This window comes from Sparus aurata, chromosome 24, assembly GCF_900880675.1.
Source record: "Sparus aurata chromosome 24, fSpaAur1.1, whole genome shotgun sequence".
NCBI classification, from domain to species: Eukaryota; Metazoa; Chordata; class Actinopteri; order Spariformes; family Sparidae; genus Sparus; species Sparus aurata.
Genome location: NC_044210.1, coordinates 11,419,779 through 11,445,402, shown reverse-complemented (window position 1 = coordinate 11,445,402; position 25,624 = coordinate 11,419,779). Strand labels below are relative to the sequence as shown.

The 25,624-nt window shown below is 39.7% G+C and overlaps 3 protein-coding genes across 4 annotated transcripts; 2 read left to right on the top strand and 1 right to left on the bottom strand.

The window, feature by feature from the left end:
- Positions 1–3,201: 3,201 nt before the first annotated feature.
- Positions 3,202–5,784, top strand: LOC115576813 (C-X-C chemokine receptor type 2). Its single transcript, XM_030409386.1, has 2 exons — positions 3,202–3,274; positions 4,127–5,784. The coding sequence occupies exon 2, from the start codon at positions 4,129–4,131 to the stop codon at positions 5,203–5,205; it is 1,077 nt and encodes a 358-aa protein (XP_030265246.1). The 5' UTR covers positions 3,202–3,274; positions 4,127–4,128; the 3' UTR covers positions 5,206–5,784.
- A 1,162-nt stretch (positions 5,785–6,946) lies between these two features.
- On the top strand, positions 6,947–15,421 carry slc19a1 (solute carrier family 19 member 1). Of its 2 annotated transcripts, none has more exons than XM_030410305.1 (6): positions 6,947–7,061; positions 8,653–9,279; positions 11,102–11,870; positions 13,060–13,252; positions 13,392–13,533; positions 14,063–15,421. In XM_030410305.1, the coding sequence occupies exons 2-6, from the start codon at positions 9,001–9,003 to the stop codon at positions 14,255–14,257; spliced, it is 1,578 nt and encodes a 525-aa protein (XP_030266165.1). In that variant the 5' UTR covers positions 6,947–7,061; positions 8,653–9,000; the 3' UTR covers positions 14,258–15,421. The 2 variants fall into 2 exon arrangements, with proteins under 2 accessions (XP_030266165.1, XP_030266166.1); XM_030410306.1 differs by lacking the exon at positions 6,947–7,061 and adding an exon at positions 7,068–7,521.
- Positions 15,422–17,628: 2,207 nt separating this feature from the next.
- On the bottom strand, positions 17,629–25,208 carry LOC115577278 (carcinoembryonic antigen-related cell adhesion molecule 7). Its single transcript, XM_030410257.1, has 11 exons — positions 24,924–25,208; positions 22,055–22,207; positions 21,824–21,949; positions 21,535–21,695; positions 21,129–21,222; positions 20,934–21,038; positions 20,821–20,841; positions 20,393–20,413; positions 20,257–20,283; positions 20,098–20,157; positions 17,629–19,932 (listed from the first exon to the last, which is right to left on the bottom strand). Exons 1-11 carry the CDS (start codon positions 24,979–24,981, stop codon positions 19,913–19,915), a joined length of 846 nt encoding a protein of 281 aa, XP_030266117.1. The 5' UTR covers positions 24,982–25,208; the 3' UTR covers positions 17,629–19,912.
- Between the last annotated feature and the right edge of the window lie 416 nt (positions 25,209–25,624).

Here is a 25,624-nt window from a genome sequence, read left to right as displayed (position 1 = left end):
TTCAGTGTTCATTTCGGGGACCCCCTTGCAAACAAATGTGCGGTTCATCCTCAAATGAAACATTCAAATAGATCATAGTAGAAAAGAAAGAGCAGAGCCGCTTAATAACTCAAGAGCAGCCCCTTGACAAATAGTGAAACTCATAAAGCGCGTTATCTTATAGATACAACGCATGGATACCGACACACTCCCAACGCAAACTGAATTCCACACATAGCTGGTCATTTTAAAGGGACTGCAGCCTTAAAATCTGTGTGAATCACCTCCAGCCTTCAGTGAATTTAAACGCCACGTTCAGAGCCTCTGACCTCAGCAGGTAAAGGAATGAGGATGACAATGTGCCCGCCGCACAGCAAGTATGTCCTCTTCACTGGAACAGGATGAAAGAGGACCCTGATGTTTATCGAGCTTTTCCACGGAACGGGAACGAGTCTCACGTTCACAGGAATACTCGTGTCGGTGCCAAGTGTCACGCACAAGAGTTCAGTTGAAGGAAAACAAAGTCTGGTATGAGGGGAAATTAGACACATCAAACACGGCAGATTGTAAATGTCAGGGTTGATTCCAGTGTGGTCGGATGCTTTCTTAGTGACTGGAAGGTTTTACATAATGTTGCAAATAACAGTAACACTAAGGGTGTTAGTGGTCATTGATTAATTGATTGCTTTTACATTAAAGATTAATATTGCATATACTATAAGACAGAGACACTACACACAGCATAATAAAGGACAAAAGTGTAGTTTCTTTACTCTTCTGTAAGTTCATATTTACTTTCTGAAGTAGTTTATTATGAAAAAATATGAGCTCAGATCATCCTAGTTACATATGTTGTTTTTTTTTGTTGTCTCTGTTTTATTCTTTTTCTATATTATTGCAAATGACTAGTAATAAGCACCAATGACGTGAAATAAATAGATATTCTGCTTTAATTTGCTATTTGTATTTATTTAAATCAACCTTTATTTATACTCGAGGGATCATCGAGGGAGAAACCTTCATTTACAGCGAGTCAAACGAAACAAAGACAAGAAAGAACAATAACAAGGAAAAATACTGACAAAGAAAAAACTGTTTTGCAACAAGCCAGTGGAAGAAAGCCAAAGCCATGAAAAAAAAACATTGAAACATTGAATTATGTGAATCGTAATAAAATACAGCTATTTAATACAGTTACAGCCAGTGGTTGTGATGTTTAATATCACATTTCTTGAATGGCTAAAGGGTACAAAGAGTATTAATTTTAATCAGGTACTTGGTTTTATTCTAAGAGAAGAACATATTATTTATTTACTTTTCACATTTACTGTATATGTTTGTATCATATATTATGTGATTCATATTATTGAAGTATATTTGTTTAATAAACATCATTATTTCTTCATTTTATTCCTCATTAAATATGTTCTGTGTGTGTAGGATGAGGCTGCTTACAGTGCGGCCAGACCTCTTTGTTAAACTAATCTGCATTAATATTTCATTTTACAGTCCTGAGCTGAAACATTACAGTAAAACTTTAACATAAATATTTAATTTGTGCTTTCCTCATTCTTCTACGCTTTCTTCCTGCACTGCGAATGATTTGGGCCTGTTTCAAAGTAAACTCCACTGGATTCCTTTATGATTTTTTTTGACAGTGCGTAACATCATGTCACGCTCTGTCGATCGGATCGAGTGTTTGTGTTTGCCAACGGCAGCAGAAACTCAAAAACAGGCCATTCTCGTTGGGGGACCTTCATGACATCACCGGTGGAGCCTTTATGTCTGCGTTGACTTACAGATATGAGACAACAGGGCTGATGCAACACGCTGCTATGTTGATAATTGTGCATCTCGGCTCTCGGAGGCTGAATTACACGATTTATGGAGGCGAGGGGGAGGTTAGGGGAGATACCGTTTATGTCTGGATACACATTAGCTTCACTCTAAGATGGATGGAGGAGGGGTGAGGCCGGTGTATCAGCCTGGTCCCCTGTCATTACTCACATTTCTCCTCTGCACGCTCACTGCTGTTCAATGCCATGCAAATCCTGACTTAGTCAACAAAAGATCTCAACATAATGTCTTCAGGCTGCGCACTAATGTTAGACCACAGCGAAACAGAGGGATGCTTCCGAACTTTTGCAACAGAGCGAGAGGGAACAAAGTGTTTCATTTCCAGAAAGTGTGACAGCCGACACCCTGACCTGCTGATCTGTGAAACACCTTACCACATACCCCCCCCCAGATTACCCAACGGCTTGCAACATGGTCACAAAGTGTGAGTTAGAGCTCCAAAACATGCAATCAAGCACGTCTATCAGTTACCAGCATCTGAATCAAAGGCCGTAAAGGATGGCTGATGTGCTGATGATGAAGATGTCTCGTTTTTTTAAGGTTGGGCGCTTCATTTTGGGAGGAAATATCAATATAGTGTCACATGTGCTGAGTCTGATGCTGGGGGGCATCTTGATACCGGGCGGGGATTCGAACCAGCAACCTTCTGATTACTGGACAACTGTTCTGTTAGTTACAAAATAATTCAATATTTATTATAATTAACAGTTAATGACAATCAATTCCCATTAAAGGCTTTGTTTTAATGTTAATTTACTTGCTTTTATGGTTTTGTTTGAATGTTACAGTTTTATTATGTAACATGATTTCATGTTTTTTTCCATTATTTTAGTTGATGGGTATTTATTTTCATATATTGATTAGAAGCACCGCAATTCGTATTTATTTACGTATGATTAAACTGATATTTAAATCTTGAATGTAATGAAATGATAGACTAACCCTGTTTTCCCTATGGTTCCAGTTAATATTACATATATTTACATATTAATTTGTACTCTTATACCTCCTAATAACAAGGTAACATATTGTATTTTATACATTATATAAATAACTAGAATAAAATTATGAAATAGCATCCTTTCTCTTGTTGTGGCATCAACTTTTTTGCAGTCTTCCAAAGACTCAGATCACATATTTTTAACCACGCGGTATCCCAAAAATGACTTGTGATGGTATGAAAAGCACAGGTGTAATATTGTAGTGAAGAATACCGGGACCCTAAAACTCACATCGAAATGTCCTCTGTCAGAAAGTCTTATTGCAGCAGTAACATGATATGATAGTTACGTAGTGGGAAAGGAAACAGGACATTGTGTCAGATCTTTCTGAAGAAACACATATTGTATCACACTTAAAGGGACGCTCTTCATCACGGAGTCATTCGGGTGTCAAACTGTCGTCATATTTGAAAGCTGCGGCCAAGCTGGTGCAGAAGGTGAGTGTGTGTGAACCACTTTATTCTCATGGGTGAAAAGCTGTGATTACATTTGTGCATAGAACTACTCTGATTATTTTTTGAAGTAAATTAAAAGCAGAACTACCAAATTGTAGAAATACTCCCTTACAAGTAGAAGTCCTGCATTCAGTGTTTGACTTATTTAGATAAAAGTACACAAGTACCAGCATCAAAATATTTTCTAAAGGAGTGACTTTGTAGAATGACACATTTCAGAATAACTACAGTAATATATATTATAGTATATAGTGTATGTATAATTATTGATGCATTTTATATGTATTTATATATCAAATAAGATATAAATGTGTTGATTAATTCATATGTACTTCACTTTTAAGGTGCTACATGTAAGAATTCTGGTTGAAAACATTCAAAACTTCATGACAATTATCAACAGAATGTGAAGAAAAAATAATTGATATGGTCATTTCATAATTTATATATTGATCTGATTCTGGAAACTTAGAAAGTATATAATCCGCCTCTGAGTTGTAGTGGAGTAGAAGTGCAGCACAAAGTTACAGAGACAAAGAACAGTTCTTAAGTAAAGTAAATGTAGTTGTACTCTCTTTCTGTTGCTATTAAAGAGACACTATGTGACTTTTGAAAAAATGAAAATTAACGAGTAGTCTTTATGCAATTCATGAACAATAAAATCAACATTATCTCGAAATTGCCATTTTGTGCTATTTGACGCCCTCCACAGTTTCTGAATGCAGCACCACTGTGGTAGATACAAACTCCCAGGTCTGTGATAGTTTGAAGGTGAGAAGGTCAACTACTGTTGCTGTGATAGCGCACTAGCATCACTCTGATTTCCTTCCACAGTCATGTCGCCGATCGTCGTTGACTTTGATGAGGACTACCTAGACCTACTGAATGACTCGGTCCACAACAACAAAACGCCCTACGTTGTGGATCCGAACACGTTACGATGTGATAACGTCCCGCTGGATCCCACGGTAGCGTTGACCCTGTGTTTCCTCCTTGTGGTCATCTTTTTACTGGCGGTGCCAGGGAACCTGTTGGTGGGCTGGGTGATCGGCACCAGCCGACAGGCGCTGACCCCGTCAGACGTGTACTTGTTTCATCTGACGATAGCGGACGGTCTGATGGCCCTGACCCTCCCGTTCTGGGCTGCAGAGATGATCAAAGGTTGGATCTTTGGAGACGCCATGTGCAAGTTCCTCAACATCGTCATCGAGGCAAACTTCTACACAAGCATCCTCTTCCTGGCCTGTATCAGCATCGATCGTTACCTTGTGATCGTGCACGCCAGCGAGAGTCTCAGGAGTCGTCAGAGGATGTGCAGCTGGATTCTCTGCTTGGCCGTGTGGGCCCTCGGCGGGGCTCTCGCTCTGCCTTCGCTTTTCAACGATGCCACGAAGCTACCTGGCTCACAGAGGATGATTTGCTCAGAGAACTTTGACCTCGGTAGGGCCTCGGCATGGAGGCGCGCCACGCGCATGTTCCGCCATCTGTTTGGCTTCTTCTTCCCCCTGTGCGTCATGGTAACCTGCTACAGCATCACCATCGTGAGGCTGCTGCGCACTCGAGGTTTCCGGAAGCACCGCGCCATGAAGGTGATCATAGCCGTGGTGGTTGCGTTTCTCCTGTGCTGGGCGCCGTACAACGTAGTCATGATTGTGGACACGTTCATGAGGGCTGATGTGATCACGTTCGACTGTCCGATGAGGAGGTCAGTGACCCGGGCTTTGGATATAACTTTCAGCCTGGCTCTGCTCCACAGCTGCATCAACCCTGTCCTCTACGCCTTCGTGGGGGAGAAGTTCAGGAGCAATATGACGCTGCTTCTTCAGAGGAGAGCCAGATCGGAGAGGTTGTCGGGGTCAAAGCTCAGCAGGTCGACGTCTCAGACCTCAGACACCAACGGCGCCGTCCTCTGAAACCTCATCGACTTTTTACAGGCGCTCTTTTTTTTCTTTCCGCAGACTCCACCTCTGAACTCATGTTAGCTACTGTTCCTACTGTTAGAAGTCACAAACTTTGGACTGTTGCAAAAAGATGCTAATGCTAGCAAGGCGACATTCTCATAAAGACGGCGCTAACGTGCTGATTGTTGAGCAGGTGGAACAGTGCATTAATGTAGCAGCCCAGAGTAAATATTAGAAAAGTATAAGTTCATACTTCATAAACATCATACTATCAACAAATTTCCACTGTAGTCTGAGTTGTTCAAGACAAACTCAGCTTCTTGTCTCAGTCTGGACTGTGTGGTGCACTGCTGCCATCTACTGACTGAACAGCCGCCATTAAAACCTTCAGATTTTCAGCCTCCCATGTGATCAATTTAATATTTTTAGTGGTTTTAATTGAATAATCATGCAACGGATGCTTTCATCTCCCAGCTAATGTTTCTGTGTTTATTTATACATGCAAGAAGGTTTGTAAACTATATAGTATATTTTTTAATGAAGTGTGTCAGTTGCTTTTCACAGCTCAAAAATTAAAAGATGCTGCCGTTTTTTTTTTACTGTCTGATTTATTCTTGTACATCTAGGTTTGGTTAGTGTTCACAGGCTCCTCCAACAAAATGACTGAAAACTCATTTCAGAAATGATTGAAAACAACATTTACTAACCTGCCAAATGGCTCTTGGGGGAATTTGACAACAATAGATTTCACATGTTTGCTTTTAATAATTGAGACGGAGGTCATTTGTGACCCTGAAAGCAGCAGTTACTCCAACAATCACGAGAAGCTCTGACAACTTGAATATTTTACCTGCTGAAATTGCTTTCCCATAAACTTACATACACATACAGTTACAAAACATGTTGGATATTTACACTTCCATTTTAGTAGACTTTCTAAACAATGTCCAGTGCAATAGCATGGAGCAGCTGGACGGTCAGTAAAATCATTAATATATATTAACTTCAGAAAAAAAATTGATAGGTTTATCCGTTTTTTATAATGATGATAAGTGTTTGCAAATGCTATACAAAATGTTATGATTATAATATAATATACAAGATACATCTGCTAATTATTTTTTTTAATTATGGCTCTGATCTATAATAATTATCATAATAATAATAATGATGATGATAATAATAACAATAATAATAATAATAATAATAATAGATAAATAAGAATTGCATTATCATTATTATTAATATTATATAATTATGAGTAGTAGTAGTAGTAGTAATAGTATATACTGTATATTTGAATGATGATAAGTGTTTGCAAATGCTATACAAGATGTTGTAATAATAATATTATATACAAGATACATCTACTTATTACCTTTTTAAATTATGGCTCTGATGATGATATAATAATAATAATAATAATAATAATAATAATAAAGGAAGAATTGTATTATTATCATATTATTATTATTATTATTATTATTATTATTATTATTATTATTATTATTATACTATTATTAGTAGTAGTAATAGTACACACTGTATATTTGTACAAGCAGGCTGCTACTGTATTTGTCCAACAGATGGCGTATTTGCTAAAAACATTCATGTGACATAAAACGTAATATTGCAGGAACTCAGTAGTCTTTTACCTGCTCCATGTTATTATCATGCATTTTCAAAAAAGACGCGAAAAGAAATTGTGTTTAAATTTGTCCAAATCGCCCATTTAAATAAAGTTTTACCGGCTCAAACACGTAAGCACCACTGTCGAACTACGTTTCCCAGAAGCCACCGCGGCGAGGGACCGCCAGCAGCAGTGGCGTTGCTAATTAAGCGCTGCAACCTCAGATGAAGCACACGAGGTATGTAACGTTGCTGAACTTTATGTCCCCTAAACACTTACGTGTGAAGTAAAGTGGCTCTTTCTAAATGGTGGGCTGGCTTGTTGTTTAGTCAACGAGCTGCATGTTACATCCTATAATTATTATTGTTATTGGGTTTTTTTGTTGTTGTGCAAGGAAAAGCAACAAGAACACAATGTTGTCATTCATATGTGCTGTTAGCCCGGCATGCTAGCTAGTTTTGGCTCCACACCTGGAGCATTAATTGCGTGGCGGGGTGTTTTCCGCTCATGTCTGGGTTTGTCGGACACAAACAAACCCAGCAGAGCCAGATTTAGCACACTAGCAGCTAACTGTTGTAGCCAGTGAAGCCCTGGCATGCTAACAAACTGTGTTACTCAGTGACTAGCTTATGTATGTTGTTTACATAAAACCTCGACTCGTAACTGAGGACGTGTAATTCATCCCTCAGGAGTACACGGTGAGTCTTAAACCTGGGTTTCACTTTATATCACGTAAAGTATCATGACTGAGAAAATGTATGCCCTCTGACTTATCTAGGATATTAACTCACTCACTTTTAGAGCTCTGTTAAGTCATTTTTGTGAATATTTGCTGGTTTTCATGCTATTCTGTGACTGTAACTTGACTAGTTTAGTGCCAAGGGTCGTTCCATGCAAACTCACCCAGACTTAAGAAGTTTTCCCAGCTCATGTTAGGGATTTTCTTAAGAAAAATCATGCATAAGTTTCTGTTAAATTCAAAGGACCTTGCTGTTCTCTGTACTTGCAATGTATCCTCAGGATTTCTTCTAAGATGGATTTTAAAAATCCTGTTTTCTTGAGCCCCAACTAGACCAGACTTTTATTTTTGGGTGAAGCTGATACAAATATAAGGATGTAACTAAAATAAAGAAATGCTGATATTAATATATATCAGCCAGCATACATATATTTTGCTGTTTTACCTCTATTGTGGTTATCAGCCACTTGTGACAAAGATATGTAACAGAGGCAGGATTATACTGGGGATTCAGTAATAATAAATGATCCTTTTGTTTTGGCACAGATTCACCGCAGCCGATAAATCTGTGACAGTCCAATATCAGCTGATGATATCAGTCAACCGATTTATTGTTTCAGATCTACAATTTTCTGATATTTTATCCTGCAAGAAATCAATTCAATAGGAAAAAAAGTTGCAGATGTAATCAAAATGTATAATTGGGGCTGCAAAATTGCCTTATTAATTAATCTCCTCGATTATTTTTGTTGATGAAGCGATTAGTTGTAAGATGATACGATCAAATGTGTTTATTCCACCCAAATGTAATCAGTTTTCTGTCACAGAGGAGTACAGAAACTAGAAAAGACTCTCATATGAGAAGCTAAAATCAGATAATTGTGGTGCTTTTTTCTTAAAAGATGACTCAAACCAATAAATCGACTATAAAATTGTTGGAGCTGATGCTACTTTAGTGTGTATCTGTTGTAGTTGTTATGATCTATGATAATTTTGCTTCCATAGTAAATAACACAGCTGTGTGTGCTCTAATGTCCGCTGCCCTGCGTCAAAATAGTCTGCCGAACTGACAACATTGTTATCTTTTCAGGTTGACAATGACACCAGACCCTGCTGCTGGTTAGCCTGCTCTCACAGTGTGGAATGGAGCAAAGGTCAACACTTTCTCTTACATACGAGAGGCAGCATGTAGCACTTTAACTACATAGTCATCACCTCTGTTAAATCCTTTGCTGTCATCGTTCCATCACCATCATCCTTCTCTGGCACGGGAATGCAGAAGAGCTGAGACTAAGTTTTCTAAACCACACCGCTCGGTTTGTTTTTATTCATTTCAAGTTGCTCCAGTTTTTCGAGCCATATCAAATCCTCACATGGTGATTTGAGCGAGCAGAAGAACATACTCAATCACAGTGTGGTTCATACGCCAGCTGACACAATGGTGGCGGAAGACACGGCATTAAGTGGCGACCTGTCAGACGCTGACAATGAGATGGACCTGAAGTTGCCTGCATGTGAAGACGGAGACATGGCTGTCTCTGCTTGTGAGGCCCTGTCTCCATCAGATGGTCCTAAGGAGGAAGCAAGAGACCCCAGAAAGTGGAAGTGGGCCGTGGCGTTCTTGTGTTTCTACGGGTTCATGGGATCGATAAAGCCCGGGGAGCCATTTATCACACCGTATCTACTGAGCCCTGAGAAGAACTTCACCAGGCAGGAGGTCAGTAGAGACTGAGATGTGTTCAGTTACCTGCAAGTTTATTTATCTTTGTGTGAAGGAAAACACGACCAACTTGTTTTTACTGTTAACGACATCCCAGTCACACAGAGCTGCACGCCTTAACCCGTGAGACTCTTTCAAAAGTCTCCATACAGCTGAACACTCATTACACAGCAGAGGTAATGAGTGCCACCAGGGGAGTTTGCTGATCCATCGTACTGTGGTCAAAGTTCAAATTCCTCCAAACTGGGTCAGTCAGTCTAATAGGCTTGTGGAGGTTCAGGTTATAGATTGGGATCAGTGTGTCTGCAGGTCCTTAAAAAGTCTTACATTTGAATGTCTTAGTTGTTAAATGTCACAAACTTTAGAACAAATGTTACTTTTTGTCAAAATGAGTCAAGCTGCTCTGTATTAAAGTCCACATTTCTGATGTTAAAAATGTTTAATCCAACCACTGAACCTGATCCTGCAATGCTTGAATTACAAACAATATGATTTGTCCAAACAGCAGTGTTAAATTTGGTTTAAAATTATCTTAAAAACATTTATTTAAATCGTGTGATTCCTGTCGACAGCCTGTGGGATGAGTGTTTGTGTTTTTCTTTCTAAGGTGACCATGACCTCACATCAGGAGTTGATGCCTTGCCAAAGTGTCACAGATTTGCTGTGTTGGACACACCTCAGTGTCAATGCCACAATCCCATAAACTCCTGTATTTATGATATTCCAGGGAAAACACTGGCCTTAAATAACTTGATTTATCCCTTATCACCTGTTATCTACCACAACTGAAACTACATGTGTAGCCCAGCTAGAGTTGCAACAGTATTAGATTTTCATGGTATAATAATCGTCTTGGAAAATATCCATATGTAAATATCTGTGTAGATTAAGGTGCTTCCAGCACACGAGATTGAAATGATCAGCTCGTCAAGAAGCTCTGATGAGGCCCGATAACGACCCGTTCTGACAGTTGTCTCACACAGTTATGATGTAATTGTGGCTTTAAAGTCGATTTGTCCATTTGTATATTATATTTAGGTTTTCAAGTCAAACAATGTTGCTCAACTTTATATTGTGATATGCATATTGTTGCTAGGGATACAAATTTAAAGCAGTTTCCTGTTGTGATAGTCGGCTGCCTTATCTATTGATTAATAACAACTGATACATGACACACAATGGAAACATACAATAATGACTTCATGTCTCTGTTCAGCAACTGGGCCCCCAAAAATACTTACTTAATAGCTACTAAATCTAATAAGAAATATATGAAAAATAATAATTGAATATGTCAGTTTTCTCAGACCAGTACTGTGTATTTTAATTTGATATATTTGATTAGCAAGTATTTGTAACAAGACACTTTATTATGTATATGTGCCCCTTTCTGATAATATATTTTTGATAATTAAAGTTGTTAATGGCGATTAATCATTAACAACCCTAAATGATGTGTAAGGAGAGATAAGTGTACATAATTTCCTTATCAGGCCACTAAATGGTTCAGGTCATATTTACAGTCATCATCACTGGAGGTCAATAACCTGAAGAAGAAGTGCTGTCTGCCAGATAAAACTGCAACTAATGATTATTTTAATTAATTATTATTTATAATGATGATATAAAAGATTAATTGTGGAGTCTTCAAATTGTGTGTGTCCGACCAATAGTTCAAAGCCAAATATCTTGTCATTTAGTATGATAAATGATAAAGAAAGGCACCTAATCCTCACATTATGGGATATGGAACCTTTAAATGTTTGACATTGTTGCCCGTTGATTTCTCATCTTGATCACAACCATCTGTCGTTTCCAGGTGACCAATGAGATCACCCCCGTGCTGACGTACTCCTACATGGTGGTGCTGGTGCCGGCGTTCCTGCTGACAGATCTGATGCGCTACAAGCCGGTTTTGATCATCCAGGGCATCAGCCAGGTGGTCATCTGGCTCATTCTGCTCCTGGGCACCAGCCTGCTGGAGATGCAGTTCATGGAGTTCTTCTATGGCATCACCATGGCCTGCCGCGTGGCCTACTCCTCCTACATCTTCTCCCTGGTCAGTCCGACCCTCTACCAGCGCGTGGCGGGTTACTCCCGCTCCGCGGTGCTCTTGGGCGTGTTCACCAGCTCGGTGTTGGGCCAGCTGTGCATGTCCGTTGCCAACGTCAGCTTCTACACCCTCAACGCGATATCGTTGGGCTTCGTCAGCTTCGGTATGCTGCTCTCACTGTGCCTCCCGTGGCCTAAACGCTCCCTGTTCTTTAACCGGTTAAGGAATCAGGAGCAAAAGGAACTGGTGGCAGCAGCAGCCAGCAAATCCGAACTGGACAAAATTAACCCCAAAGACGCTGTGCCGTCCTCAGCATCACGCTGGAAGAACACTGTCGTATTGCAGATGCTGCTTGAGGTGAGAAACGTGTTGAAAAGGCCCAACCTGAGGCTCTGGTGCCTGTGGTGGGTGTTCAACTCCACAGGCTACTACCTGGTGCTGTTCTACGTCCACATCCTGTGGAACAAAGTCTACCCGGCCAAGGAGAACAAGCACGTCTACAACGGGGCGGTGGAGGCGGCTTCTACTCTGCTGAGTGAGACATTTCTCAAGCTACAATACTTTTAGGGGAACATAGCGAACTTATCTGTGTTTCATGCTCAGTGTTCAGACAGCGGTTGATTTTCAGTTTCACAGACCTTCATGCTTTTTCATCTCAGCATGCGACCCCTCCTTGCTGTCTAAATTTAGACAATGAGTACGACTCCCCACGCAACAACAACAAACATCAAGCCAACAACAGAGAGCCAAATAAAATCTTGTTTTTTTATTAGGAGTGGCCTTCTCACACAAAGTTAGTCTGAAAACTCTGAGACGCAAAGATAAGAGACAGTTGTGCTTTAGAAGATGGCCTTAACAAGAAGAGCTAGTTATACAGATTGATGTGATGGAACTACTTTTTTCAGTACAGATTAGTCTGCAGGTTATTTTCACGATTAATCGATTAGTCTATAAAAAGTCAGAACATTTTGACGTCTTCAAAGTGCTTTTTCTGTCCAACCAACAGTCCAAAACCCAAATACTCTTCATTCGCTGTCGGTGCTGAGCTGAAACCAGCAAATGGTTGAGTGAAACAATTAATAGATTATCAGAAAGGTTAACAATTAATGTTGTTTTCGATTGACTAGTCATTCAACTAACTGTTGCAGCTTTGGTCTAGAAAATTAAGTTTGTTTTGTCCAGACAAATCCAGGAAATGTTGGCGGTCTCAAAAGTTGGAGGCTCACCTCATGTCTTCGATCGTTTGTCGAATTTTATCGAAACACTAAGATTCTGATAGAAATACAAAGAACAGAGATAAACTGTTGATGTTTGTATGAAGCATCAAACTCAAAACCTTCTGGAAAAATCATATTTGCACAGTGTTAGTTGACTGTGGACTACTCTCCTCTCTAGATAGTTTGGAGGTCGAGTAATTGATCTCCAAGCTTTATTCTGCCAGGTGATTACATCATCCGGTTTAGTCATCAGTAAGCAGCCTTTAAACGGCTGTCAAGGACAAAGGTAGCCGTTTGAATAAATAACCTGGACGTCATGTGGAAGCAGTAAAAGTTACAATGTAAAAGCTAAATGATAAAATAAAAATGACGTCATAGTTGTCAGAGGTTAGTGAGTTGTTAGTGTTGATGACAAGAGAGCTAATTTTAAAATACTTCTAACACGCTGCTCCAGATGACTAGAGTTGTGGAAATGTTGAACGTTGATCGATGTGCATCTCTCTGCAGGTACGCTGACGTCCTTCACCGCAGGCTTTGTGAAGATCCGGTGGAACGTCTGGTCCGAGCTGGTCATCGGTGTGATCACAGCACTGCAGGCCGGTCTGCTGCTGCTCATGCTCAGCACAGACAACATCTGGGTCTGCTACACGGCCTACGTCCTCTTCAGGGGCTTCTACCAGTTCCTGGTGCCGATCGCCACGTGGGTGTCAAATAAGATCTTTTATTTATTTTCTTACTATGGAACTACAGAAGCTACTTTCTATGATCTTAGAAATCAGTCAGCTGAATTACTTTTTAGTTGTGGGCTCCGTGCTCATCATCTTTTCGCCTCTCTGTAGTTTCCAGATCGCCTCGTCTCTCACCAAGGAGCTCTGCGCCTTAGTGTTCGGCATCAACACCTTTCTGGGAACCATCCTGAAGACCATCATCAACCTGATCTTTGCTGACAAGAGAGGTCTGGCTCTGGATGTTAAAAGTCAGGTAGAAACGGTCTCTTAATACCTTTTAAAGATCATGAAGGCATCACATACGATGCTGCCAGCTTGACTTTTTATTTCATGTTTTATATCACTGTTAATACACAGACTTGTGTTCTGAATGCTGCAAATGAATTTTTAATGATTTATGATAAGGGGGTGTAAATATTGAGGATAACATAATATGAACTAACCTTCTTTTACAGCAGACTGTCTTGTCAAACAGGTGGAACAGATTACATTAATTGCGGCAATAGAGAATAGATGCCATCGTCAAGGTGATTAGTTCCACCTGTGGCTTCCTGCTGTAAGACAAATCACAATATCTGTAGTGAAAATGTCTGCAGATCAGTGCTTCTAAAGTTTTATTTAGAGTTATTGAGGAAACATGTTAAGAACAATATAGACAGAAAGCAAAAGGTGGCAAACATTCATGTAGATTTAGTAAATAGGTCTTGTTTTTTAATGATATTCATTGATTTTCCTCTGTGTTTTAAATCTGATTCTAAGAAGTCTTTATTCCTCTCTTACAGTTCATGGTGTACTTTGTTTACTTCATCATCCTCACCGTCGTCTACTTTGTCTGCGCCGCTGTGGTCATCATCCGTCACTATAGAAACCAGCCCGCTGGAGGAGGCGGGGCCGACGAGCAGGCGGCGTCCACAGAGCTGCACCCCGTGGCTGCAGAGGCAGAAACTCTGTCGAACGGCATAAGTGCCAATGCATAACGACGTCATCGACATCTGATCTTAATCTAGATCCGTTTCTTGTGGGAGCTCTTCAGACTCAGTGGGATCAATCAATTTCACCGTCTGATGCTGGAGTGGTTTGTTCACTGTTGCCTGTTCTGCCTTAATCATAGAAGTGCCTCACCCTGCAGGGCTGCAGGGGTCTTTGTTGTACAGTAAATTCTACTTTTTTTAAAATTGAAGATGAAACATTACGTGCTACCATGCCTTGTCATATTGTGGCAGATCATCTACAACACAGAGAGGGACCATTCACACATGAGAAGATGCTGAAACTGTCCTGTTTGAGTGACAGTGAGCTTCACGATTACTATGTGATCACCAAGTATTTAACACAGCAGCATTTTCTCATTGACACTCCTATTGTATCAGATGTTACAGCTCCTTGATTATATGTTATTTGATAAGAAATTGACCACACCAGTATACTAGCTTTGATTGATAATCACATCACATTGTTATATAATCAGCATTAGAAGGGTGTCACCTTCTGCAGCCCTTGTATCGGATTATTTGAAGCTGTTTAAGTTGCTCTTTGTCATGTAAAAACAACAGTTTCATATTTGAAATGAGAAATAGACACTTTTAACACAGACAGTTTTTATTTGGCTATAAGTCCAAATACACAACTCAACATGGTTGTTAAAATGTGATCTTTTTTCCCTACCATTCATTTTTAGTTGACAGGATTGATAATGCACTAGTCAATATTCTTGCTGCTAGTTTGCTGCACATGACTCTACAAACCAGCCGACCCTCAGGAGGGGCTTCAACTCTATTCAAGCCCAGCTGTTTTAAATGCAGGAGGCAGTTGGTTCAGTCCTGCAGACAACATAGGAACACAGTGTTACGTGATGCAACAGTGCAAAGACATCAAGTCGGTTTTTAAAATGTCCATTTGCTTACTTAAAAAGCAGATTCTGAATCGAGAGGATATTTCTTACTGTAGCGACGACAGTAGTAACTAAGATTTGAGTTGGATTGTACTTAAATTCAGAATGTATAGATGTTTTTTTTTATATATATATTTGATTTGATAATTGAAGAAACTGTGAACCTGTCTGAATGCTGTAAAAAGGAAACACTGGCGTCAATCAAATGTTTATTTTTTATTCACGAATAAATAACGTTTGATGGATAAAAGCTCCGTGAGGATTTGTTCTTTATTACTCACATCATTAAATACTTTCAACACACAGTATGTCATTTTGGAAATGTTTTAAAGTTTTATTCACTGACTTCCCTCCTCACTCACTCTGAATTTCTCCTGGAAGGCAACCTAATGACGGAACAATTAACTAGAATAAAGCTAGGTATTCTCTGGGATAGTGTGAGTACACAACTCAACAAGAATGTTACATATGACGTCTTTAATTCCTTGCTCAAGGACATGTGAAAGGCCTTCATCAACAGCCGAGAGCAAGTTGTATATATCTTATGATTTCCCTATTTGGGATGACTTGATTTGAAACATTTTGTAACCATTAAGAACAAAAACTATTCAGTATTTTAGGGAGAGCGCCACAACATCAGCAAAGAAAACATGTTTGAAACATTCTCTTACATTTTACCTCTGCAATGTAAAGAGGATTCCTACAAATGTAAGAAAAAAAAAAAGCCTGAACTAAATTCTTATACATGTGTTTCGTCTTTAAAGTACGAAGAAATGATATATTAGGGACGTTAGGTAAATTCTCCCTCAGGATGGGTTTAAAATGCAGAGAACCAGTTTCACCATGTTGAACATTGTCTGACGTGATAAAAACAAAGCAGCTTCTTCTTGTACATGTTGGTTGTTTGGTCAGCTGCAGCACGAACAGCCTTTTGATTCTCATTTGTTTTTCAGCTCGTCTAAGTGGGAGTTTAGCTTTCTTAATCTGGAATGTTTCTTCAGCTGGACACAGTGACGTGATGAACCCCAGCTGAGATAAATCTGTTGTTCATAGACCTGGTTTCTCCTTCTTCTGTGAAAAGTTCTGTGTTTAACTTCATATAGATCTTATATCAGGGGAATAGAAAGGGAGTTGTTTGCTGTCGGAGAGTCACCTTTGGCCTGGACAGCGTTTGAGTAAGCAATGATTCAGCTGCTCACACTGACGGTTAGTTATTCAGTGTCGCATTCACACGAGATGATTCAGCCATTCTTCTTCTTCCAGTGAAACATATTTCGTGTTAAACTGACCAGACATAAAAAAAAACAAGTACATCTGGAGTGATCTGATTCACTGACATTGCATTTCCTTTCAATTACTGAGATTTTTATGGAGTAAAACAAGTTGACTTAATCACTCTACATGTTGCTTAAGCTTCTCCAGTCTGCACCACCGCTTATTTTAAAGTATATTCAAGCAGCTTTTACTCAAAGCTTGCAAAAGGAAATTCAACCATAAGTCTAGAGAAGATCCAGCTTTTTAAAACGGATATTGTTCCGCACTTTCTTAATTAATGTGCAAAGCTGCAGCTGCTTTTTCCCATATGCAGTATTAAGCAATGATGTAACCCACAGTAAACACAACTACTAGTGAAGTGTGTCGACTTGCTGCCCCCAAGTGGTTCAACTTTGCACCACCTTTCCACCTTCACCTTGCTGTATCCTCCTGACTACCAGTAGTTCAAATCTGTCCTCTGAGGAGGACATTTCTAAACCTGAATATCTCCCACCCACTTTATACTACTAAATTAACTCCTTTTGCTATCTACAGGGGACATTTAGGGCTTTTCAATGATACCAAATGTGAAGGGGTGGGGCTTTGGTACCTTTCTCTTCCTCATTTAGGAAAATGGCAATCACGTTTTATGGGAAGAGGAAAAGTAAGCACATAATACTTTTTATTGAGCAAATTTTGGCCTGAAATGTTGTTGGCATATTTTATATAAGTCTCTTAACAACACATTAAAACATTGTCTGAATTTTTTAAACTGTATTTTAGCATAGTATTTAAGTGTTTAAAAATGTCCTCTGTAGTAGACAATTGTAGTTATTTCCTGCACTTTGTTCTGTTTTTTCAAATGAAAAGAAAGGGAGTCATTCTCAGAAGCACCTTGGTTGCCATCAAGGTTCAGTTTCACATGTATGGCATTCCAATGTCCACTGTAGTTGACTGTTACTAGAGGGTCGTAACATGGACATATGATATCGCAAAAATAAAAGCTTTTTTTTTTCAAAGAAAATGTTTTCAGTATTCTAATTACCTTACAAAGATTGGGGAATTAAAAAAAAAAATGTGATTGGACAATATTTTTTTTCCTGGTAGTCAGGAGGTTAAGAAAGAAAAAACATGTATACTTACAAAAATGTCAAAAGGAGATGTATGTGCAGATTAACAAACACAAAAGACATGATTTCAGGGTTGATTTTCAAGAGAGAGATTTTATTAAACATATCCTCTATAAAACACTTCCTCAGACAGAGCGACACGTCACAATAAATACTAATACTAATGGAGTTTGAATAAGTCAGTGCCTTTTGTCAAACAAACGTGTCCTTTTTCAATTTAACAACATTGATGCCACAAATCATTCATGACTAATGCTTTGGATTAATTAGTGCTGCTTAGCATGTTAAAAACGACTTCCACAGATAGTTTTAACAACATGGGTTTCAACCTTTAAAAGTGGTTCTCTCTTGAGAAAAAGCCTGATCCTTTCAGCTTTTTTGTGCTTTAAACTTCAAGAAACAAAAAACAAAGAATTGGAGGAAAGAAAAGTTAAAAAAGGTGTAATTTGTAAGAAATGGCCAGAATAAAAGATTCACAATAGCGTGACTGCTAACTGATATTCACTGCACTCTTTGGCTGGAGAGACTAGCTGCCATTAGCATGTGGCTCAGTTAGCTGTGGAGCTAAACGTTGCATAGTGCAGGAATACTTTCACGTGAAGCTCGGTGAACTGAACACGTATTGAACCAAAGATTGTTTTGGTCAGTTTTACTTTGTTAATGTGGAAGTGTGTTTTACGATGAGTTAACAAGACAATTAAGCTAGTCTTAGTTCGGTATAAGAGGAACTTGAATTCAGTTCAGTAAAGAAAAAAGGTGTATTAACATTTCCTTTTTAGTGTTTTGTGAGTTTAATCTGTTTACCTATTTGAGTACTAATAAGCTAGTTAGCATGCTAACTTTAGCAGACATCTCTGCAACACAGAACATGGACGTCTTTCACTTCTGTTGTTTCTTCACTCTGTTGAAATTAAAATTAGAAGTGTAATTTGTGAGAAAGGGCTAGAATTAGAAGGTACCTCCAAAACTAAACAAGGTGCTAGCATAACCGCTAACTTCTGCTCATTCAGGACTTTGTAATAGAGACTAGCTTCCGTTAGCAAGTAGCTCAGTTAGCCACGGAGCAAAACGGTGTGTAGAGATATTTTATCATCTTTCTCTCCAAATAGAGGGTTTATTTAGATCTAGAGGTGATTATTGAAAAACAAACCAAGACTGTGTGAGTGAATTGAGTTAGAACTGTTTTTAGCATGAGTTAGCAGGACAGTTAAGCTATTCTTAGTTCAGTAAAAAGAGAGGAACTCAAATTCGATTGCATTTTTAAACCAAAAGAAAAAGAAAAAAGGTGTGAAAATATTTCCTTTTTGGCATTTTAAGAGTTTACCGTCTTTGACATCAACACGCACAAGTTTAATTTATTTATATTAATTTAACTAAAATTCTGGCCACATCTTACAAATTGTCCCTTTAAATGACTCCATTTAAAAAAAAAACATATACTGCATGTACACAAAAAAGCCACAATCTTTCAGATACAGAGTACACATTAAAATACAAAACAAAGACGAAGACGAGTTAAATCCGACATGAGAAATGAGAATAAAACCCCCAAAAAACCCCAAATAAGTACGGTAAAAATACATGATTGATCTTGTTTGATCTCGACATCTCACAATATAATCTGTTCACATTGATGCTCAACACACACATACACACTCACACATGCTGTGTAATTAATCCAAGGAAACAGCAGTAGAGTTATGTACAATGCCTTCCTTGTTGGCCCAAAGCAAACAATGGCATCTCTTTCTTCCCCTCCTGCTCTCAGCGCACTTCCTACCCACCCAGTCTGAGCTCTCCTCTGACACTGCGAGGCTGCAGGAATCCGCCAGACGTGCTTTCCAAACACAATCATCCACTGTCGGAGGTTTAATGAGCTCGAGGTACCAGGTACCCGGCAGGAAGGGAAAACACTTTGCAGGTTTCCTGGTATTGTCTAAACTGTGAAACTGTGAGGCTCCTGTGGAGAATCTAGAGACGAGCCTCAAGAAGACATGAGGTGTGAAAGCATTTCTCTCTATCTGGCTTTTATTACATTCTGGGCTAATAAATCTGAAAGGTTCTTTGTCTAATTTTATTTCATGACAGGCAGCTTAAATAGTTCCCTTTTTAGTGTCTTTTCAATGAGAATAGAACATTTGAAAGTAGCTTTAAGATAATTTCCCTCACTTTCTGTTTTATATTTGCAGCATAAGAGCTGGCACTACTATTACCTGATCTTCAATAATAAGTGTAGTGTGAACACAGGACAGACCAACTCTGAAGTGGTTGACAACTTCTGGATTTCCTGAAACTTTTCAGCTTCACTCTCGTCTTGATTCTCACCCGACAGACCCAGACAGATGTCGCTCGGCCACTTATGCCATCGGTGTTTCCTCTGACGAACGAGAAAGGCAAAGAAGAAGAGTCACACGCTGCTAAAATACAGTGCAGATTGGAGGTTTAACATCACGTGTGACCTTAAACACAGTCAGAATAAAATATTAAATAAATACAAATGATATAAATTGTTATATCTGGACACAAGCAGGTGATTTCTTACCTTCTGTTTCTCCCTTCTCGCGACGAGCAGTGGTGCCGTTAGATACAGCAGCGTCTCTCGCTGGATTAAAGAAGACAACCACATACAGACGTCAATTTTTTTCATCAAAATTAAACGTTCAGAGAAAAAATAAGGAACCAGACTGAAGCTCAAACTTACGTGCCCCCCCCTGCCTGCTCCAGAAGCCTAGTAGACAGTAAGATAAACAGAAAATACAGCACATACGATGCCTGTTATTGAATTTGTGAAGGTACAAGTTACAGGAATAATGGTACAAGGAGTTTCAGGTACTGACCTGCTTGCCAGGGCAAGGATTCTGCATGGAGGGAATTGCAACAGAGAATATGTTAATTAAGAAAGTCAGTATTCATCATTGTTTTCTAAAGAACCGCCCCAATAAAGATGTCTTGGAAGCTTCTTGTCGGCAGCTCGCAGCCATTATAGTTCTACAGTTGTGACATTTTGTATGTTACATTAAATACATTGAATTTTGTCTTCTTCTAAACCAAAGATCGCCAAGTTTTCAACTAGAAGTCATGTTGAAATCTCTGTTGGTGCTCACTGGGTATTAAATCAGGAAAGCTGGCATTACTGTGGTTTATAAAAAACAAAACAAAAAATACAGCATTTTCACATTTTCTTCACATTTTCTAGACTAAATGATGAAAACAACCATCAGATTATTAAATTTGGAACTCTTTAGCCTTTAAAAAGTTTACTTACCTTCTTGGAAGAACCACATTCCTGGAAGAAATAAACAAAATGATAGAAATGTCATTCGTCAGTCTCGAATATTGACGTATAAAGTGCGATAAAAAGCGCCCAGAAGTTCTGACCTGCTTTCCATCTGTGAAACAAAACCAGCATCAGCAAAGCAGCCAGCAGAGAGATGAACACCATGAGTCCTGTGGAGATCTTCAGGCCTCCTGCTGAAGATTCAGCTGTGAAACGACACCAGCAGCAATAAGTGAGTCGTCACAGTGTTTCACTTGTCAGAGGATCATTTGTGTTTGTGTGGAGTGATAACTGACGTGTGATGAAAGGGTTGGAGATCGGCTTGCTTCTCTCCTCGCTGACTGGATTCTGCAGCACACAGCTGAACTCTTCCATGCTTGAACTGTCCTCCTGAGAGCAGAGGGAAGGTTTACTACCAACACATTTATACACATTTAGTTTTTACACCACTTTGTTACTTTGTGTCTAAAGTACAATTAACAACAGATAGTTTAAGTATATTTTAACTTTTTTAACACAATATCTTCACTGTGTCTCCCCACATACTGCCAGCTGTTATTCAGGATCAGCTGGTTTGGTGAACTTGGTGGTCTAGCAGCGAATCAATCTGCCCCACTGACATCCTGAAATACTCCTGCCATCACCTGCTGTGACCTGCAGTTATTGTGTAGCCCTCAGATCGGATGTGTGAGTATGCCACACCTTTGTAATGCGTTGCTTCTTGCTTGAGTCTGGTGACTCTATAGCTCCTAAGTGCCAGGTGTAGGTGAACGGCTCAGTGCCGGTGGTGTTTCCCTCACAGGTCAGAACACAGCTGGTGTCATCGTCACAGGATTTGATAACGGAGGGCGTCGGGACGGGAGCTGTTGTTATTGAGACACAAACTTAGACGTATATTTTGTTTTTCCTTGATTTAACCAGATTGAATCCAATTAGGAGCTGAAGTTAGTGAGGCAAGCCTCGCTAAGCTGTGTGTAATTGATCCACTTACAGATGACGGTGAGACGAGTTGAACCCGCGGCGTTGCCGTTGATTTCCACTGTGTACAGTCCACTGTCGCCTCGAGTCAGTCCTGTGATTGTCATCTCTCCATTGGAAATGTTCAGGCTGCCGCGTTCTTTAACAAACATGGACGGTGTTAACGTTAACACAAGTCTCAGAAAGAAGATAAAGCATTCTATGGTAATCAACACTGAATGGAGCCAAACTCAGCTCAGCATACCTTTGAATTGACGGTAACTATCAATATCCTTCCCGTCCCACTCCATGGCAATGTTAAGACCTTCCTTCCATATAATAGTGGTGATGGGGCCAGTCACAGAGGCAGCGGCTGGTTTCAGGATGACTTCATCGCCCACCTTCTTGTACAGTGTCTCTGTGAGGACAAAAATAAACTAATGTGCCATTTTTCTGGTTTAAATGTACTTTACATGACTTTATACTGAATGGACTCTGGTGAAAATGAGGTTTTATTATTATTATTATTATTATTATTATTATTATGTTATTATTTTAACCAATCTCACACACAAGTCTAGGAAGCAGTTCACAGTTAACAGTTAACTGCAGTATGGATTGGCAGTCGTGAATGTACTGTGGTACATATTTGAGGTACTTGTACTTCACCTGAGTATTTTCAGTTCACTGTGATCATCTGACGCTTTAGTTACTTTACAAATCAATACTTTTGCACACAGCATATATGCAAATATGCAAGTACAGCTGAATGACATGTCAATCAACTGATAGTCTATTATGATGAAATTTCAGTACTTTACCCAAATGCATGCATAGACCCATTCTTTTTTTTTGGCCTTTTATGGCTTCATTGATAGTTCAGCTGAAGAGGTGACAGGGAACAGGATGAGAGATGGGCAGTGACACGCAGCAAAGGGCCGGGAGTCGAACCCGGGTCCACTGCAGCGAGGACACAGCCTCTGTACATGGGACGCCTGCTAGACCAGCTGAGCTACACAGCGACCCACATAGATCTATTCTTGTGCTTCTTGACCTGTAACACCTCTCGCTTCTTGAAAGGTTGCATCTCGTTAAAAAGGTCAAAGTCTGCACCAACAGAAGCTCCTCTCTCCCACAGAAAACACAACGTTTTGAGCAATTAAAGCATTAACATTGCTTTAATTTGATGATTTATCCACCCCAGATAAGTCAGAATTCTGTATAATAACAACAATAAGCCATATAGAAATAGCCAGTCGTGTTGCTGATGGTCTAATGTAGATTATGAAGGTCACATACAGGCGTGTGACACTGCATATTCTTAGCCCAGAGCTAAAAGCATTATTCAATCCGTCTTAGCTCCACATGCTCCGGAAAGCCCTGGGCTTAGAACATACAGCGTGAAAAGCCAAGTAGAGTAACGAGCATTTAATTAAGACTCGTCTCCACCACTTTAGAGTTGAAGTTTATTTTAAATGCAGAACTTTTCTTAGTAACGGAGTCCTTCAACAGTGTGGTTTAAGTAGTCTTACCTCAGTAGAGGATCTGAGCACTTCCTCAATCACTTTGTGTAGAAACTGTTTGAGAGAGGATGTTTGACAAGATGTACACAAGTGATTGCTGCTGCTGAGCTGCTTTGCTTCATACGAAGAGGTGTTTCTGTTATTTAGTCCAGCCTTGTTTACAGAAATAGGGTGAACACAATAATATAAATGCCTGTCGGGGACAATACAATCGAACCTCGAAAGCAGCTTCACGTAAAAACTGAACACTAGAGCCTTTGTGAAGGGACAATTTATAGCAGGACTGTTGTTTTAGACTGCTTTTGTCTTAGCTAGGTGTCCCTGATAAACTGGCTGCTACTGTAAGGACATAACAATTTACATTTGTTGCTTAATAACAATTAAGAAAAAAAAAAAGTGAGGAAATTGTATATGTATAACTGTTCTGTATACATACGCTGCTATTTGTCTGTTCTATACGGCTCAACTCTATGGAAACCCACTTCTGTTCTCCTTTTCTGAACTGACCCGACTGTTCTACCACTTGTCTTTACCCACCCTAAGGGCATGCTCACACTTGGCCCAGTTGCTCTGGACCGGACCGAAGTACGCTCGGCCCTCTTCCCTCGTCCCCTGCTGGCCTGTACCCACAATGCTCCGGCCGCAACCGGGCCTGAGCGCGGTTTCCTCTCGCACATCAGTTAACAAGGCGTAGCACAATGCAGAACAACACAGGGAACATTTTATGGCTTACTTTGTGTAATTTTGATTTCTTGATTATGCAAGGTGGGGTAACAGCCATGATTATACTTACTGTCCAAGTTGTGTACTGTGCCGTGCAGATGCAAACCTCTTCCAACCGTGCCAGGGTTCAAGAAAGTGGAGCGCTCACACCAGTCAAACAAACTGGACTTTGCCTTGTGTGAGTGCTCCTCTTAGTGATTATATCCACATAACTGATGATTATTTAACAGAAAACTCATCTTGTTAGTATAAAGTGAAATCACCAATAGTCATCTCTACAGTATTGTTGCGTTATCGATATGGAAGTAGGGCCTGTTTGGTCAGAACTATTGAGATTTTTAATTTTCCCTGCAGTCCTGGCATTTATGAAGTGCTTTTAAAAGGATTTCAAAATACGAATTGCATTTTTATCTTAGGCTCATATTATCCAGGTGTAACCAGAAATTATATTTTTGTCTTATAATGCTGACTTCAGTATCTCATAATGTTAAAAAAAACAACTTTTTTGCTCATAATTCTGACATATTATCTCATATTTATGACTTTCAAAAGGAATACTTCTGTCGTCAAGCTTTGTTTTTAAATCTTAACTTTTGGCATAAATGAGCTTCCATACATTTGTGTCCCATCCTGCTACATGACTCATCTGCTGTATATATTGTTTCATGTCGCAGCCCTCATTCACTGTATTGACTGATAACATCACTGAACCGAAACCTGCTGTTATTTACCTACATGTGGTTGTACTTTGGGTGGGGCCACGGGTATGCTAACTACACTACTGCGACACAACCTGCACAGGAACCCAACTTTAAAACCACAAAAAGATGCTTTTCAGGGTAATAATAAACAAGTGGGGTTAAACTAAGATAGCAGCGGAGAACTCACCGGGGTCTGCGGACACAACAACCAGCAGGACACACGCCCAACCAGCCGCCCTCATCATGGATGTCCACAGGCGGCAACTCCTCAAAGTTACACGGTCAAAAACAACTGGAAAACCGAACTCCTGCAGTCCCGAACCGAGGGAAACATGTCAAACAGCCTTATTTAAAAGCTAGAAATCCTATCGAGCTAACATTAGTATGCTAGCTTTGACAGAGACGCGGAGCTGGTGAAAGTGAAAGTTTAACCAACAGCTTCACTGAGTCTCCGCCTCTATTGGGCACCATTTTTGTTTACATAGGATGGCGAGGGAATGTCCCGCCCTACTCCGCCTCTGATTGGCTGGCCGGATATTGTTACTCTCTTTCTAACCAATCACCACTCCTCGTGCCTAAACCCACCCAATGAAGGCAACTGGTACTTGCCAATCAAAAGGACGCAGTCCTTCGCCATCCTACGCCAAAATAATGAACACTGATAAGCGATTTTTATTCACACTGCATTTATAAATGTACCTAAAAATGGTTCGATACTCACTTTAGATGTGACATTAACTAAAATAAATACTTTTTACTTGTGGAAAAGTCTGCAAACAAATATAAATAATACCTACATAATAATAAAACAGCACTTTCCCTGCCTCCTTGTGTACATATTTTGTTATTGCAGCCAGAAAATCTCACAACAGCACTTTCTCTAATCAT

What these genes read in the sequence shown, in the direction of transcription:
- LOC115576813 (XM_030409386.1), top strand. Translation starts at nt 4,129, where the DNA reads ATGTCGCCGATCGTCGTTGACTTTGATGAGGACTACCTAGACCTACTG.
- slc19a1 (XM_030410305.1), top strand. Translation starts at nt 9,001, where the DNA reads ATGGTGGCGGAAGACACGGCATTAAGTGGCGACCTGTCAGACGCTGAC. An exon ending in TTCCTGGTGCCGATCGCCAC is followed by an intron (nt 13,253 to 13,391) that starts GTGGGTGTCAAA and finishes GCCTCTCTGTAG; the next exon opens with TTTCCAGATCGCCTCGTCTC. An exon ending in CTCTGGATGTTAAAAGTCAG is followed by an intron (nt 13,534 to 14,062) that starts GTAGAAACGGTC and finishes CCTCTCTTACAG; the next exon opens with TTCATGGTGTACTTTGTTTA.
- LOC115577278 (XM_030410257.1), bottom strand. Translation starts at nt 24,981, where the DNA reads ATGATGAGGGCGGCTGGTTGGGCGTGTGTCCTGCTGGTTGTTGTGTCC. An exon ending in TAGTTACCGTCAATTCAAAG is followed by an intron (nt 21,950 to 22,054) that starts GTATGCTGAGCT and finishes TGTTTGTTAAAG; the next exon opens with AACGCGGCAGCCTGAACATT. An exon ending in AGAAGCAACGCATTACAAAG is followed by an intron (nt 21,223 to 21,534) that starts GTGTGGCATACT and finishes CTCTGCTCTCAG; the next exon opens with GAGGACAGTTCAAGCATGGA.